Genomic DNA, 14,830 nt, shown 5'->3' on the forward strand with positions numbered 1-14,830 from the left:
CCAAAGAGAAGAACATTACATTTTTTCATGTTTTATGTGATTGGATTTTTACATTTTCTTTTTCCTCCCTCTCTTCATTTCCTTCCTTTTCTTTTACTCATATCGACTTTTCATATATATATTTTTCTTTGAATGTATTTCTTATTATATACGTAAAGTCTTCTAATAGAAACTGCAGGTAGTCCTCGACTTACGACCACAATGGAGCCCAGGATTTCCGTTGTTAAGTAAGACGTGTGTTAAGTGAGCTTTGCCCTGTTTTACGACCTTTCTTGGCCTCAGTTGTTAAGTCAATCGTTGCAGTTGATAAGTCGGTAACCAGAATCCGGCTTTCCTCATTGACTTGGCTTGCCGGAAGGTCACCAAAGAAAATCACACGACCCTTGCGGTCACAAGTATGAACCAGCTGAATTTTGCCAAGCAGCTGAATTTTGATTACGTGACCATGGGGAATGCTGCAAAGATTGAAAGTATGAAAAACGGTCATAAGAAAAACAGCCATCAGCTGGGACTCGAGAGGCCGGGAATAGATGGGGACGGGGCCAGCCAGAGGTGGGATTTACCGGTTCTCCGAACTACTCAAAATTTCCGCTACCGGTTCTCCCGAACTGGTCAGAACCTGCTGAAACCCACCTCTTAGAGTTGTATCGTAGCTTCTTTTGTGGTGTCCCGGACACTTTTTAAGAATTTCAGAACCCGTGAACCCCCAGTCCCTACCCCTTCCAGGAAAGATGGAGGACTAGTGGTTTGAGAAACATCGTTTTTGGCTTTTTTGGCTGCTATGACGATGTACTTAGTGACCATGGTGATATGGTAGGTCCTTAGCTCAGAAAGAGCAGCCACGCACTTGTTATACATGGTCTGAAGGTCTTGGTTTCCAGACGATGAGACGTGGTCCTTCAATGGAGGGACAGATTGGATTTCTTCAATGAAGGCTTGATGATGAGGAAGCATGTATTTTCTCATCCTATGCAAAAATGCAGCTGGTAAAAGATACCAAAGCAATGGGTAAGTGGGCTTCGAGGCCATTTAAAATGGCTGAGTCAGCCTACTCAACAAACAACCCTTTAGATCTTTTAAAATCCCTCATAATTTCTGGCCCACAAGGTTGATGTAGGAGAAGAGCAGGCAGAGTTAGTGGGTGGAGTGAAGCAAGTCATGAGCCTGGAGTCATTACATTCCCATAAACAATTGAAATCCAATCCCTCTCAAATTCTGTTGACTCTTATCTAGTGCCAGTTTAGCGCTAAACATTAGTTGACTAGATTTGAGTGATGCAGTGGCCTAGAGGTGGAGCTCTCGCCTCACAATCAGGAGGCTGCGAGTTCGATCCTAGGTAGCGGCGGATATTTCTCTCTCCGTGCAAAATGTGAAATTATCCACTGCAAACTCTGCATTGGTGACAGGAAGGGCATCCGGCAAGTAAACACACAGCTCCATTCCGTTGCCCCAACTCCACCCTGCTGTAAGGGATTACTGGGTCATTAAAAGACCCCAAAAAAATTAGTTGACTAGATGCTTGTGGATAGGATAGATCAACAAATCTTCTTAACACAACATAACATATGGTGTTGATTCTTCACACCTGAAATGCAACTGGCTGAAAGTTACAGAAATAGGTATATGGCTAAGGAAAGCGGTCCTATAATATCAGCAGTTGAGTCAGCTGCCTGCATCCAACCCATGACGGGGGACACTTTCTTCCTTCTCCTGCAGCAGCCTCTGCTCAGACCAGGTGTGTGTGTTTGTGTGTGAGACAGAGAGATAGAGAGAGAGAAGAAAGAAAGGAAGGAAGGAAGGAAGGAAGGAAGGAAGGAAGGAAGGAAGGAAAGAAAGAAAGAAAGAAAGAAAGAAAGAAAGAAAGAAAGAAAGAAAGAAAGAAAGAAAGAAAGAAAGAAGGAAAGAAAGAAAGAAAGAAAGAAAGAGTGACATGAGTGACGTCATGTTGGCCATGCCCACCAAGTCACACGCCCACCAAGCCACGCCCACAGAACCGGTGGCAAAAAAATTTACATTTCACCCCTGATATGATGGGATTACTTTCCAAATTCTTTCCATGCCCTTTCACAATCTCCTTGCTTAATTTTCATTTTGCACATCCTCTTTGATCTTTATCAACATTCAACCTGAGCACCAAAACTAACTTGGCAAAGGAAGAGCTGGATGAGAACTCTTCTTCCCTGGCCTCTAATTTTCAACTTTTGAGGATGCACAGAAGGCAGAGGAGAGGAGAGCGGTGGAAATCTATGGGCCGGTCCTTGGGACGGAAGAGCCACCGCCGCTAGCGAAGTCCCACCCTAGTTCTGGGGATAAAAGGCAGGGGAGCGGAGATGAATAGATATGGCAAACAACTATTCATCTCCCTGCCAGACGGACTTGTTAGCCTGCGGTGCGAGAGAAACTTTTTGCCAGGGCTAATAAAGGAAACTGTTGTGGCTCCAGCCCCCAAACCTGGCCCCATGCCCGAAAGTGAGTCCGAGAGTGAGGGGGAAGGGCCGGTAAGGCTTACCTCAGAAGCACCGATTCCTTTAGCCCGGCTCCAGGAGCCAGAACCAGACCAGTTGGAGGACATAATGAGGCTGTCATCCCCTGATTCCTCCCTTCCTCAGGCTACGCCTTCAGATGCAGCTGATAATCATACTAATCAAGCCTGAATCGACCCGCGCTTCAGAAGATTAGAGAGGTGGCGTCATCAAAGGGAAGGGTGTGGCAGGAGCCCCACCCCACAGAATATATAAGGAGTTTTGGGACTGCTCTCAGTTCCACGGGAAGCAAATTAGCTGAACCGTGTTGAAGTGAGCTGAAGTCTTAATCTGTTTGAACTTTTTGGCAGGCAGCTGCATTTTCTCGGCCAGGACTGATAGGAGCCGTGAATCCACTGGCTGTAGGCCAGCTCGTTACCCCAAAGTGAGGATGGAGACAGAACAGAAACATTTATTTAACTACAGAGCTGGGTCAGAACTGTTGGAAGGTTTGGAAAACCCATTGATGCTTTACCCTAATTTCAATATACAACACCGAATCTAAATGCAAGCAAAGGACAGGCCTTACCACTTTCTTTCTGATGCTGGATACCAAGCAGCTCGTCGAAGGCGTGCAGGGTGGAGCTTTGAGCTGCACTGCCCCCAGAATATGCCAGAGGATGGTCGCAAAAGCCTTCGTACAGCAACCCTTCTGGTAACACGGGGTTATCTTTCCAACTGGAAAAGAATAGAACAGAATTCTTTATTGGCCAAGTGTGATTGGACACACAAGGAATTTGTCTTAGGTGCATAAGCTCTCAGTGTACATAAAAGAAAAGATCATCAAGAATTCTAAGGTACAACACTTAATGATAGTCATAGGTACCTACCTACCTACCTACCTACCTACCTGCCTGCCTGTCTACCTGCCTATCTATCTATCTATCTATCTATCTATCTATCTATCTATCTATCTATCTATCTATCTTCCATCCTCTATCTATCTATCTATCTATCTATCTATCTATCTATCTATCTATCTATCTATCTATTTATCTATCTTTCATCCATAATCTATCTATCTATCTATCTATCTATCTATCTACCTACCTATCACCTACCTGTCTACCTACCTACCTTCCTGCCTGTCTGTCTGTCTGTCTGTCTGTCTGTCTGTCTGTCTGTCTATCTATCTATCTATCTATCTATCTATCTATCTATCTATCTATCTATCTATCTACCGATACTATAAAGTCATATTTGCATTTGTATGCATCTATTTTATTAGTGTTGTACATCAGCGATTGAATGACCTCTGTAGAGGTCATTTTATTTATTTGCACACTAAATAAATAAAATAATGCCCTAATCAAGGAACCATCAAGGAAGAAACCATACCCCAGTCAAGACTGGTAAGACAAGATAGGATCAATGAGCCCAGCCCATTATTATATGCACGGTTTATGCTACCTAACCAAATAGTAAAACACCTTCAAGAAAACAGCCAAGCTCAGAGAATGCCATGAATTCAACATATATATAACTTGACAATGTTGTTTGCTAAGCTTGGCTAGCCTTACCTTCATTTTTTGTGAATAGTCTGTCTTAAAGCATGTAGAATTCAATATACGGCCAGAAATAAATGGCATTTATTTGGAAAATTCCTACTTTTCAGCAGAGGTGATAGCCCTTAGCCTGATTTCTCTGCAAGGGGAAGAAAGCTGTTATTTCCTTCGTTTTTGACTCTTTTTTTCGATTTCCATTCTCTGCTTCCACCTTTCCTACAATCACTTTACCCTCCCTAGTCAAGGATAATGGCCCTTGACAGAAAAAAGATTCCCATTTGCTATTTTGTTGGTCGATTGGCTTGAAATATCAGTAATTCGAGCTTTTTCTGAGTCACATGCACTCCAAATAAATAGTCAGCAGAAGTCCAGGTTGCTCTCAAATATGGGAAGAGCCAAATCAGTGACCCCACCACCACCCAAAACCTTAAGATCAGCTAGATATTACGTTCCCAATTCAGCTCCTTTCATACATAAAACCTAAACTGGCTACTGAAGTACAGCATGATCTGTTTCTGACTGTATATTGAATTCTACAGGCATTCAAACGGACCAGCCACAAAAAATGAAAGGTAAGGCTAGCCAAGTTTAGCTGATCTACTGTAGTTAAGCATCTTTCCAGCAGGACTCCCCGATTCTGTAACAGCTTTGTTCCAGGGGTGAAATGTAAAATTTGTTACTACCGGTTCTGTGGCCGCGGCTTGGTGGGGGTGGAGTAATGTGACTGGGTGGGCGTGGCCAACTTTTTTTTTTTTTACTTTTAAAAGCATTTTTTCTACAACCTCTTCGGCCGAAGAGGTTGTAGAAAAAATGCTTTTAAAAGCCTCTGACGATCCCAGCTGAGTTGCCTGAGTTTTTCTTTTCTTTTAAAATGATTTTTTTTTTTTGCCATTAAAAGAAAAAAAAAGCCTCTGGCGATCAGGCAACTCAGCCGGGATCATCAGAGGAGCCTTTTAAAAGCATTTTTTCTACAACCTCTTCGGCCGAAGAGGTTGTAGAAAAAATGCTTTTAAAAGCCTCTGACGATCCCAGCTGAGTTGCCTGAGTTTTTCTTTTCTTTTAAAATGATTTTTTTTTTTTGCCATTAAAAGAAAAAAAAAGCCTCTGGCGATCAGGCAACTCAGCCGGGATCATCAGAGGAGCCTTTTAAAAGCATTTTTTTACAACCTCTCCAGCCAAAGAGATTGTAAAAAAATGCTTTTAAAAGCCTCTGAGGATCCCAGCTGAGCCGCTTTTTTTTTTTTTACTTTTAAAAGCATTTTTTCGGCCAAAGAAAAAATGCTTTTAAAAGTAAAAAAAAAAACCTCTGATGATCGCGCAGCTCAGCTGGGCATGGGGGGTGGGGTGGGCAGGGATTTTTGCTACTGGTTCTCCGAACCACCCGGCACCATCGCTACCGGATCAGGCAATCCAGTCCGAACCGGGAGCATTTCACCCCTGCTTTGTTCCCTCCGCCAATCCATCTGGTAAACTCTCAAGATTCGTTTTTCTCGCCATGTACATGTATACAATCCGAACTAGACTGTGTTGTTCCTCTGGGTCATATAGTATAGGTGGATATATGCATAATTTTGGGCTTATTCATTTATTTATTATTTGTCGTGTTTATGTAGTATAGATTGGAGGTGGTGATGACCCCACCTAGAGTACTGCATCCAGTTTTGGTCACCGCACTATAAAAAAGATGTTGAGACTCTAGAAAGAGGGCAGAGAAAAGCAACCAAGATGATTAGGGGACTGGAGGCTAAAACATATGAAGCACGGTTGCAGGAACGGTTGCAGGAACGGTTGCAGGAACCACTAGTCACCTAGACTAGTGAAGAGAAGGACCAGGGGAGACAGGATAGCAGTCTTCCAATATTTGAGGGGCTGCCACAGAGAGGAGAGGGGTCAAGCTCTTTTCCTAGGCACCTGAAGGCCAGACAAGGAATAATGGATGGAAACTGAACAAGGAGAGATTCAACCTAGAAATAAGGAGATTATTTCTGACAGTGAGAGCAATCAAATCAATGGAACAGAAGTTGCCTTCAGAAGTTGTGGGAGCTTCATCACTGGAAGGTTTTAAGAGGAGACTGGGCTGCCATCTGTCAGAAACGGTGTAGGGTCTCCTGCTTAGGTGGGGGGGGGGTTGGACTAGATGACCTACAAGGTCCCTTCCAACTCTGTTAATCTATATAAATATCCATATAACAAATATCCTTTGAGACCTGTATGCAATGAAATTTCATTTTAATGTGTGCCGAATAGGGTATATTTAAAGTGACAATAAAATTATTCTACCTATCTAACCTACCTATGTTGCATAACCACAGTTTATCTGCAACTGCAACTATCTTCACCCCCCACCCCACTGTTCTGAACTTTTCGGATCTGGGAGGAGGAGGAGGAAGAGGAGGAGGAGGAGGAGGATAAGAGGAGGAAGAAGCAAAATTAGGAGAAGCTGGTGGAATTGGAGGAGGAGGAGGATAAGTGTAGGAAGACGCAAAAGGAGGAGGAGGAGGAGAAGATGAGGAAGAAGCAAAAGGAGAAGGAAGAGGAGGATAAGAAGAGGAAGAAGAAAAATTAGAAGGAGGTGGAGTTGGAGGAGGAGGAGGAGAAGTGTAGGAAGAAGCAAAAGGAAGAGGAGAAGGAGGAGAAGAAGAGGAAGAAGCAAAATTAGAAGGAGAATGAGATGGGGTTGGAGGAAGAGGAGGAGAGGAGGAGGAGAAGAGGAGGAGTTGGATAATAGGAAGAAGAAGCAAAAGGAGAAGGAAGAGGAGGATAAGAGGAAGAAGCAAAATTAGAAGGAGAAGCAGGTGGAGTTGGAGGAGGAGGAGGAGGAGGAGGAGGAGGAGGAGGAGGAGGAGGAGGAGGAGGAGGAGGAGGAGGAGGATAAGTGTAGGAAGATGCAAAAGGAGGAGGAGGAGGAGAAGGAGAAGAGAAGAAGCAAAAGGAGAAGGATGAGAAGAAGAGGAAGAAGCAAAATTAGAAGGCGAAGGCGGTGGGGTTGGAGGAGGAGGAGGAGGAGGATAAGTAGGAAGATGCAAAAGGAGGAGGAAGAGGAGAAGAAGAGAAGAGAAGAAAGAAGCAAAAGGAGAAAGATGACAAGAAGAGGAAGAAGCAAAATTAGAAGGAGAAGCAGGCGGAGTTGGAGGAGGAGGAGGAGAGTGGCAACTTCAGAGCCCCCAATTCCTCTGGCCATGTGATGCATTTCAAGAGTCACAGATCGACTGCAGAGTAAGCTGATGCTCACAGAGACTCAAGCTGTGTGCAGCTCATTAGCTGACCTGCGCCACCTGCCCTCCTTGCCAGATGTTGCCGAAGCACCAGGGAGCAAGCCGGTCTATTTTTAGGCTGCGCTTTTATTCAAATGCTCACGCAGAGCAAAAAAACATAAGCTGCCTTCCTAGCAGCTGCTCAAAAGACGCATGGAGACATTTCTCCAAGCAACGGGGGCCCTTTTCAAGAGGTGGCGAGGTTGTATTTGGTATGCCACCGCCTCTTTGCCCAGCAACAGGTGACCATGGAGGAGATGTGCCATATACTGTCAATGCACGCAGCCTCTCTTCAGACCTTTTTGTGCGAGAAGTGAGTGAGCGAGTGAGAGAGAGAGAATAAACCAGGGGTGAAATGTTCCCAGTTCAGACCGGAATGCTTTTAAAGGGTTAAAACAAGGCTCTGATGATCCCGGCTGAGGTGCCTGATGTCAGAGAGTTGGTGTTTTGTTTTGTTTTTACTTTTAAAAGCATTTTTTAAAAAGTAAAAAAGCTGAAGACTGCTAGGCAAAAAATGGGGGTGTGGGGGGGGGGTCGTTTGAGATAGAGAGAGAAGGAGAAAGAAAGAAAGAAAGAAAGAAAGAAAGAAAGAAAGAAAGAAAGAAAGAAAGAAAGAAAGGGAAGGAAGGAAGGAAGGAAGGAAGGAAGGAAGGAAGGAAGGAAGGAAGGAAGGAAGGAAGGAAGGAAGGAAGAGGGAGGAAAGAAAAAGGAGAGGAAGGAAGGACTACAAACCTGGCACTAGATGCAGCTTCAGAGGATAATCCAGGGCTGGAAGGGACCTGGAGATCATCTAGTCCAACCCTGCGCCAGCAGGACATTGTTAGCGAGTTTCTGTCTTTTGAGTCCCCCAGTCACATAGCCACGCCACCCAGTCACATGACCACCACCACCACCACCACGCCACGTCCACAGAACTGGTAGCAAAAAAAAAATTAGACTTCACCCTTGGAATAAACCCATTGGGAGCCTACGTTCTCCATTCCTTCACTGCCAATCAGCAATCATAATAAAGTTCATGGATGAGCTGGAGACATTCCTTTCATTTCGGATGCTCAGGCAAGTTTCTTTGCTGTTTAAATCTAAGGCAGAGAGTGACAGCTCAAGGCTGGTGGGCTTTCGTAGCCACACAATCTCTTGAGTCCCTAGAACAGAAATGGAGAAGACTGTAAGAGATTCTCAGTCATCCAGGTCATGGTTGTCCCATGGTTGACCGGGCTATTTACGAGATCTCCTTCTGCCACCGATAGCCTCCCAACGACCTGTGCGCTCCCACAGAGCGGGCCTGCTCCGGGTGCCATCAGCCAAACAGTGCCGGCTGGTGACCCCCAGGGGGAGAGCCTTCTCTGTGGCAGCACCGACCCTATGGAATGAGTTACCTACCTCCTGGGTTACGCCAACTTCCCGACCTCCGTACCTTCAAGCGGGAACTGAAGACTCTGCTATTCAGTCGGGCGGGACTAGCCTAAATATTATTTTAATTTGATATTTTAGTTTAACTTAGTTTTAACTGAATTTTAAACTGTATTCATTTATTTATAATTTTATAGTTTAGGGTTTTATATCGGTCGTTTGACCGTTTTAGTTTTAAATTGGCCGGTTAAATATTTCATTTTAAATGTATTTTAAATTTATTGTGTTCCTATGTGTTTTAATAAGACTGTACACCGCCCTGAGTCCTTCGGGAGAAGGGCAGTCTAGAAATCTAATAAATAAATAAATAAATAAAGGTGCTTTTTATGGACTTTCTTGGTGGTTTTTTGAAGACATTTCGCTTCTTAACATAACATAACATAACAACAGAGTTGGAAGGGACCTTGGAGGCCTTCTAGTCCAACCCCCTGCCCAGGCAGGAAACCCTACACTATCTCAGTCAGATGGTTATCCAACATTTTTTTAAAAATTTCCAGTGTTGGAGCATTCACAACTTCTGCAGGCAAGTCGTTCCACTGATTAATTGTTCTAACTGTCAGGAAATTTCTCCTTAGTTCTAAGTTGCTTCTTTCTTTGATCAGTTTCCACCCATTGCTTCTTGTTCTACCCTCAGGTGCTTTGGAGAACAGCCCGACTCCCTCTTCTTTGTGGCAACCCCTGAGATATTGGAAAGAAGAGGGAGTCGGGCTGTTCTCCAAAGCACCTGAGGGTAGAACAAGAAGATCCAAGACTCTTCTTCAGCTCTGACTGGATGGTGAGGAATGGAAGGATTGATACTCCTTGCAGACAGCTGGTCATTTGCATCCTTTTAGAGGGTCATTGAAGCACTTGGAGGTTTATCTGTGTCCTCAGGGTCACCCGAGTGGTGCAAATGGTTCCAGTAGTCTGCAATTTTTTCCCTCTGGAAATCCCAGAGGAATTATCAGCTGTCTGCAAGGAATATCAATCCTTCCCTTCCCCACCATCCGGTCAAAGATGAAGAAGCTTCTTGGATGAGAAGCAAAAAGTCTTCAAAAGATTAAAAAAACAAGAAAGTCCAGTTACCTCCTGAAAAAGCACCTTTGGGGCAACCATGACCTGGAGGACTGAGTATCTCTACAGACTTTTAGCTATACAATTTGGGATGAACCTCCTTCAAACAGTGTGAGAGTAGGAACAGATTTCCAGAGGAAAAAATGGCAGGCTACAGGAACCATTTGCACCACTCAGGTGACCCTGAGGACATAGATAAACCTCCAAGTTCTTCAAAGACCCTCTAAAAGGATGCAAATGACCAGCTATCTGCAAGGAATATAAATCCTTCCATTCCCCACCATCCGGTCAGAGTTGAAGAAGCTTCTTGGAGGAGAAGCGAAACCTCTTCAAAAGAAAAAAAAAAACAAGAAAGTCCTGTTGCCTCCCGAAAAAGCATCTTTGGGATGCTTTGGGAATCTAGGTTGCCTACTTTGTGGATCTAGGTGGTTGATAGCGCTTGGCAGAACTTTGGGATATTTAAGGCATGCATTTTATCCCTTTCATTTTACGCCATCAAATTTGGGCTATTTCTCTTTGGGGGGAAAGCAATATGGACGCTTTAATCCTCCATAAACTTTAATACACCTGTTTTGCTTTTTTACACAAACACATAGACAAATCCTCCCTCCAAATGGGCCACTGTTCTCCTAAGGGTTGTGAAAGTTGGATCATAAGGAAGACTGAGCGCCAAAGAACTGAGGCCTTTGAACTCTGGTGCTGGAGAAGACTCCTGCGAGTCCCTTGGACTGCAATGCCATCCAACCGGTCAGTCCTAGAGGAGATCAACCCCTACTGCTCTTTAGAAGGCCAGATCCTGAAGATGAGACTAAAATACTTTGGCCACCTAATGAGAAGGAAGGACTCCCTGGAGAAGAGCCTCATGCAGGGAAAGATTGAGGGCAAAAGAAGAAGGGGACGACAGAGAACGAGGTGGCTGGATGGAGTCACTGAAGCAGTCGGCGTGAGCGTAAATGGACTCCACAGGATGGTAGAGGACAGGAAGGCCTGGAGGAACGTTGTCCATTGGGTCGTGATGGGTCAGACACGACTTTGCAACCAACAACATCAACAACTTCTTATCAAACATTGCTGTTGAATGCAGGCAACACAATTTTTCAAGTGTGTCCACACGAAATGTTTAAAAAACAACAACAAGTCAAGTTGATGGTAGACATAACGGTTACGTTCAAAGCTCTGGTCACACCACTGTGATTGCCCACAGCTTGACATATTTTACTACCCCTTGCAAACACTGCAATTTCATTTTGGTTTAGACAAAGAGTATCTGACAACTGAATCTTACCTGGGGTGAAGCACCAATGACAGGCTAATCCATTGTTTTTTGCTGAGGTCCCAGCCTAACATAAATCTAGGGCTTTTTTCTCACATTTCTTCAGTATTTGAGCTGCTACTGTTAAACCATCTTGCGTCAGTCACAAAGAGTGTCTCGTAACCTACTTTTAGACTGGCGATCTAAGCAACAAGTTCCCTTTGTAGTCATTTAGGGATTCTGCAATGCCCAAAGGGAGAATTTTGCTTTATAGTCAAGTTCCACTTCCTTTCTAAGTATCATTTCTTCCCCTCACTGCTTCAACACATCCGAATTTTAATGAAGGTTTAATGAGGGACCTTGATTAAGTGAAGGCAACACAATTAGCTGATGTGGCCTTGGGAAACCAAACATTAAGGAAGAGATTAACAAGTTCCCCCTTGGCATGCTTTGTGCAAGAGAAGGGGTCGTAAAGATTTGGATTGAGGATGTGTCGGTCAGGGGTCGAATTCATCCATTCTCTTCCTTCGTTTATGATCCAGGCCCTTTCTCAAAGCAACACGAAGGAGTCAGAAAGGTCGGGAATGCACTCATCTGATTCAGATTTCCATGCAAATTCTGCACAGTTCACATGTTCGAAGTGGAGTGACAAATGAAGGCAGCCTTTGTGCTGAAATCTGTCCTCTCATCAGGGGTGAAATTGACTTACCTTGTTGTGCCTCGTCCTCCTCAGCCGGGCCCCTCCCATCTCCTCCCGGGCCTGTTATCAGACTCCAAGTCTGATAATGAAGATGAACGGCCTGTCATGCCTCCAGCCCCCGGCCCTGGCCCCATGCCCGGAGAGGATTCCAGGAATGAACAAACAAACCTGATAAACCTCACTCGTACAGCGTGTGAGCAGGAATCCAGCCACGTGCTGGAATTACTGACAGCAGATCCAGCTGAAGAGAATTCACAGTGGGAGGATCCTCGCTTCCGGAGATCTGAGAGGCGACGCCAGCAGAAGGAAGGGAGGGGCAGGCCTGGATAAATGCTGAGTCATGGAGCCACACCCCACAGCCTATATAAAGGACCTGCTTTTGGCATTCCAACCTTGAGTCAAGCAAAGTCTCATCTAGTTTGCTGCTATCGCTGAAGTCACAACTTGGACTCCTGCCTGCCCTGAGAAACCTCGAAGGAATTTGACAAGCTGCAGAGGCTTCATTGCCACTTTTGATACGGACTTTCTAGACCCGGTCGTCGGAGGGGGAGGGGGACACGACATACCTTCCTTACTGGCTTGGAAGTCCACACGCCGCACGCAGACGTCACATGCGCGCGCAGACCTTCTGCGCAGGCGCAAAACCTTCTGTGCATGCACAAAACCTTCTGCGCAGGCGGAGAAGGTAAAAAACACATTACTTCCTGGTTAAAACCAGGAAGTAATGACACTCGGGCGGCAGGTGTCACCAGTGGTTCGGCTATTGCTACCGGATCGCCGAACCACCAGTTACAATCACTAATGGAGCACGAGATCTGTTTAGAACCGGGAGCATTTCATCCCTGCTTCTTATACTGAAGGATGGTGGTTTGGGGGGTGGGGGGGTCAACATAATAGGGTATGAAAACATATATATTAATGGAAAATGCAGACCAAAGGATTGGGTGAGATGAATGGTTGTTCAAGGTGAAAAGAGAAGAAGGGAGGGAAGGGAAAGGGGGAAGGAAGGAAGGAGGAAAGTAAGAGAGGGAGGGAGGAAGTTTAGTCTTGAGATACTCCTCCCAAACAGGTAGGTAGGTAGGTAAATAGGAAGGAAGGAAGGAAGGAAGGAAGGAAGGAAGGAAGGAAGGAAGGAAGGAAGGAAGGAAGGAAGGAAGGAAGGAAGGAGAGAGAGAGAGAGAAAGGGGGAAAGAAGAGAAGAAGGGAGGGAAGAAGTTTAGTCTTGAGATACTCCTCCCAAAAAGATAGGAAGGAAGGAAGGAAGGTAGCAAGGAAGGACAGAAGGAAGGAAGGAAGGAAGGAGAGAGAAAGAGAAAGGGGGAAAGAAGAGAAGAAGGGAGGGAGGGAGGGAGGGAGGAAGGAAGGAAGGAAGGAAGGAAGGAAGGAAGGAAGGAAGGAAGGAAGGAAGGAAGGAAGGAAGGAGAGAGAAGGAGAAGGGGAAAGAAGAGAAGAAGGGAGGGAGGGAGGGAGGGAGGGAGGGAGGGAGGGAGGGAGGGAGGAAGGAAGGAAGGAAGGAAGGAGAAAGGGGGAAAGAAGAAGGAAGGAAATTTAGTCCTGAGATACCCCTACCAAACAGATAGGAAGAAAGGAAGGAAGGAGAAAGGGGGAAAGAAGAAGGAAGGAAGGAAGTTTAGTCCTGAGATACCCCTCGGAAGCAGAAAGGAAGGAAGGAAGGAGAGAGAGAGAGAGAGAGAGAAAGGGGGAAAGAAGAAGGGAGGGAGAAAGGGAGGAAGGAAGGGAGGGAGGGAGGGAGGACGTTTAGTCCTAAGAAACCCTCCCAGATAGATAGGAGAGCTTTGTAGTCATATGTATCACTTGAAAATAAATGCTCTGAAAATTGTGAAAAGGAATAATACATCCCAAAGGAAAATGGTAGAGGGAACCCTTGTTTGCCACGTCTAATCGGTAGAGATGCTTGGGTCAATTCTTGGAGAACAAGGAAACACCCACCCACCCCATTCAGTTGGCCTTGTGGGTTTTCTCAATATCAGCGGTGTGCTTCTGCTTGGAAAATACTTTTAAAGTTGCACTTACCCAGAAAAAAATATCCTTGTCACTCCATAAAAGACTGAAGGATCAACGTAATCTAGGAATCAGAGCACATAAAGATCAAATCAATTTGCCGGATATACTTAAAATAAGCGCAAGGTTAAGTATGAATGTAACGTTTTGCACTTAGGCAAGAAAAACCAAATGCCCAAATATAAAATAGGTGGTACCTGGCTCAACAGCAGTGCTGTGAGACAGAGAGTGCAGAGAAGCTCAACAAAGATAATTTTGGGGGCCTGGGGGTTAAAACATATGATGAACAGTTGCAAGAATTGTGTATGTCCAGTGTCAAGGTTCCGACGGATGCCCTAATTAAATCATGAGCTTCAAGCCAAGCTTCAAAAGAAATCCAGTTATATATTAGGAGCTTTGTGTCGGCACGTTCCAAGTGAAGCCAGCTCTGACCCCACGTAATTTGTGACCCAGGCATGACCCTGTTTGCCTCCCCCTCCCCCCAGGGTGTGTCATCAGCCACATTCGCCAACAGAGCAATTTCACAGGTTTTAGAGATCACTCCCCTCCGGCCGCTGTGGGTAACCCTGGGAGACAGCCTTGAGAGAGAGATGTCTGGAATGTGCTTTTGTTTTTGGCTGCCATGTTGCTTCACCGGTTTTCCCATCCCCCTCGCCTATGGCAATTCGAGAGCAGAGCAGGGATGCTTTGCGAGTTGACATCTAGCTTAATAAAGAGAAGGACTAGGGATGACGTGATAGCAGTCTTCCAATATTTTGAGCCCTCACAGAGAAGAGTGGGTCGACCTAGTCTCCAAAGCACCTGAGGCCAAGTAATGGATGGAAAAATCATTAAAGAGAAATCCAACCTAGAACTAAGGAGAAATCTCCTGACAGTAAGAACAATTAACCAGTGGAACGACTTGCCTCCAGAAGTTGTGGATGCTCCAATACTGGAAATTTTTAAGAAGAGACTGGACAGTCATTTGTTCAGAATGTTACAGGGCCTTCTGCTTGAACAGAAGACCTTCCCAGGTCCCATCCAGCTCTGTTATTCTGTAATTCTCTACGGACCATCAAATATGACAGCTGTTTGTTTTCTATTGAAGACAGAGGATGTTTGTCCTAACGAGT

General features: G+C 45.1%; 1 protein-coding gene across 1 annotated transcript in view; it reads right to left on the bottom strand.

Moving 5' to 3' along the window:
• Positions 1–636: 636 nt before the first annotated feature.
• IDO2 (indoleamine 2,3-dioxygenase 2) overlaps positions 637–14,830 on the bottom strand; it is a 36,995-nt gene continuing 22,801 nt past the window's right edge. The window contains exons 8-10 of the mRNA XM_058194682.1: positions 13,731–13,782; positions 3,052–3,200; positions 637–983 (exon numbers count right to left, since the gene is read on the bottom strand). Coding sequence (XP_058050665.1) covers positions 637–983; positions 3,052–3,200; positions 13,731–13,782 — 548 coding nt within the window. The remainder of the gene's footprint in view (positions 984–3,051; positions 3,201–13,730; positions 13,783–14,830) is intronic.

Source organism: Ahaetulla prasina, chromosome 9, assembly GCF_028640845.1.
Source record: "Ahaetulla prasina isolate Xishuangbanna chromosome 9, ASM2864084v1, whole genome shotgun sequence".
NCBI classification, from domain to species: Eukaryota; Metazoa; Chordata; class Lepidosauria; order Squamata; family Colubridae; genus Ahaetulla; species Ahaetulla prasina.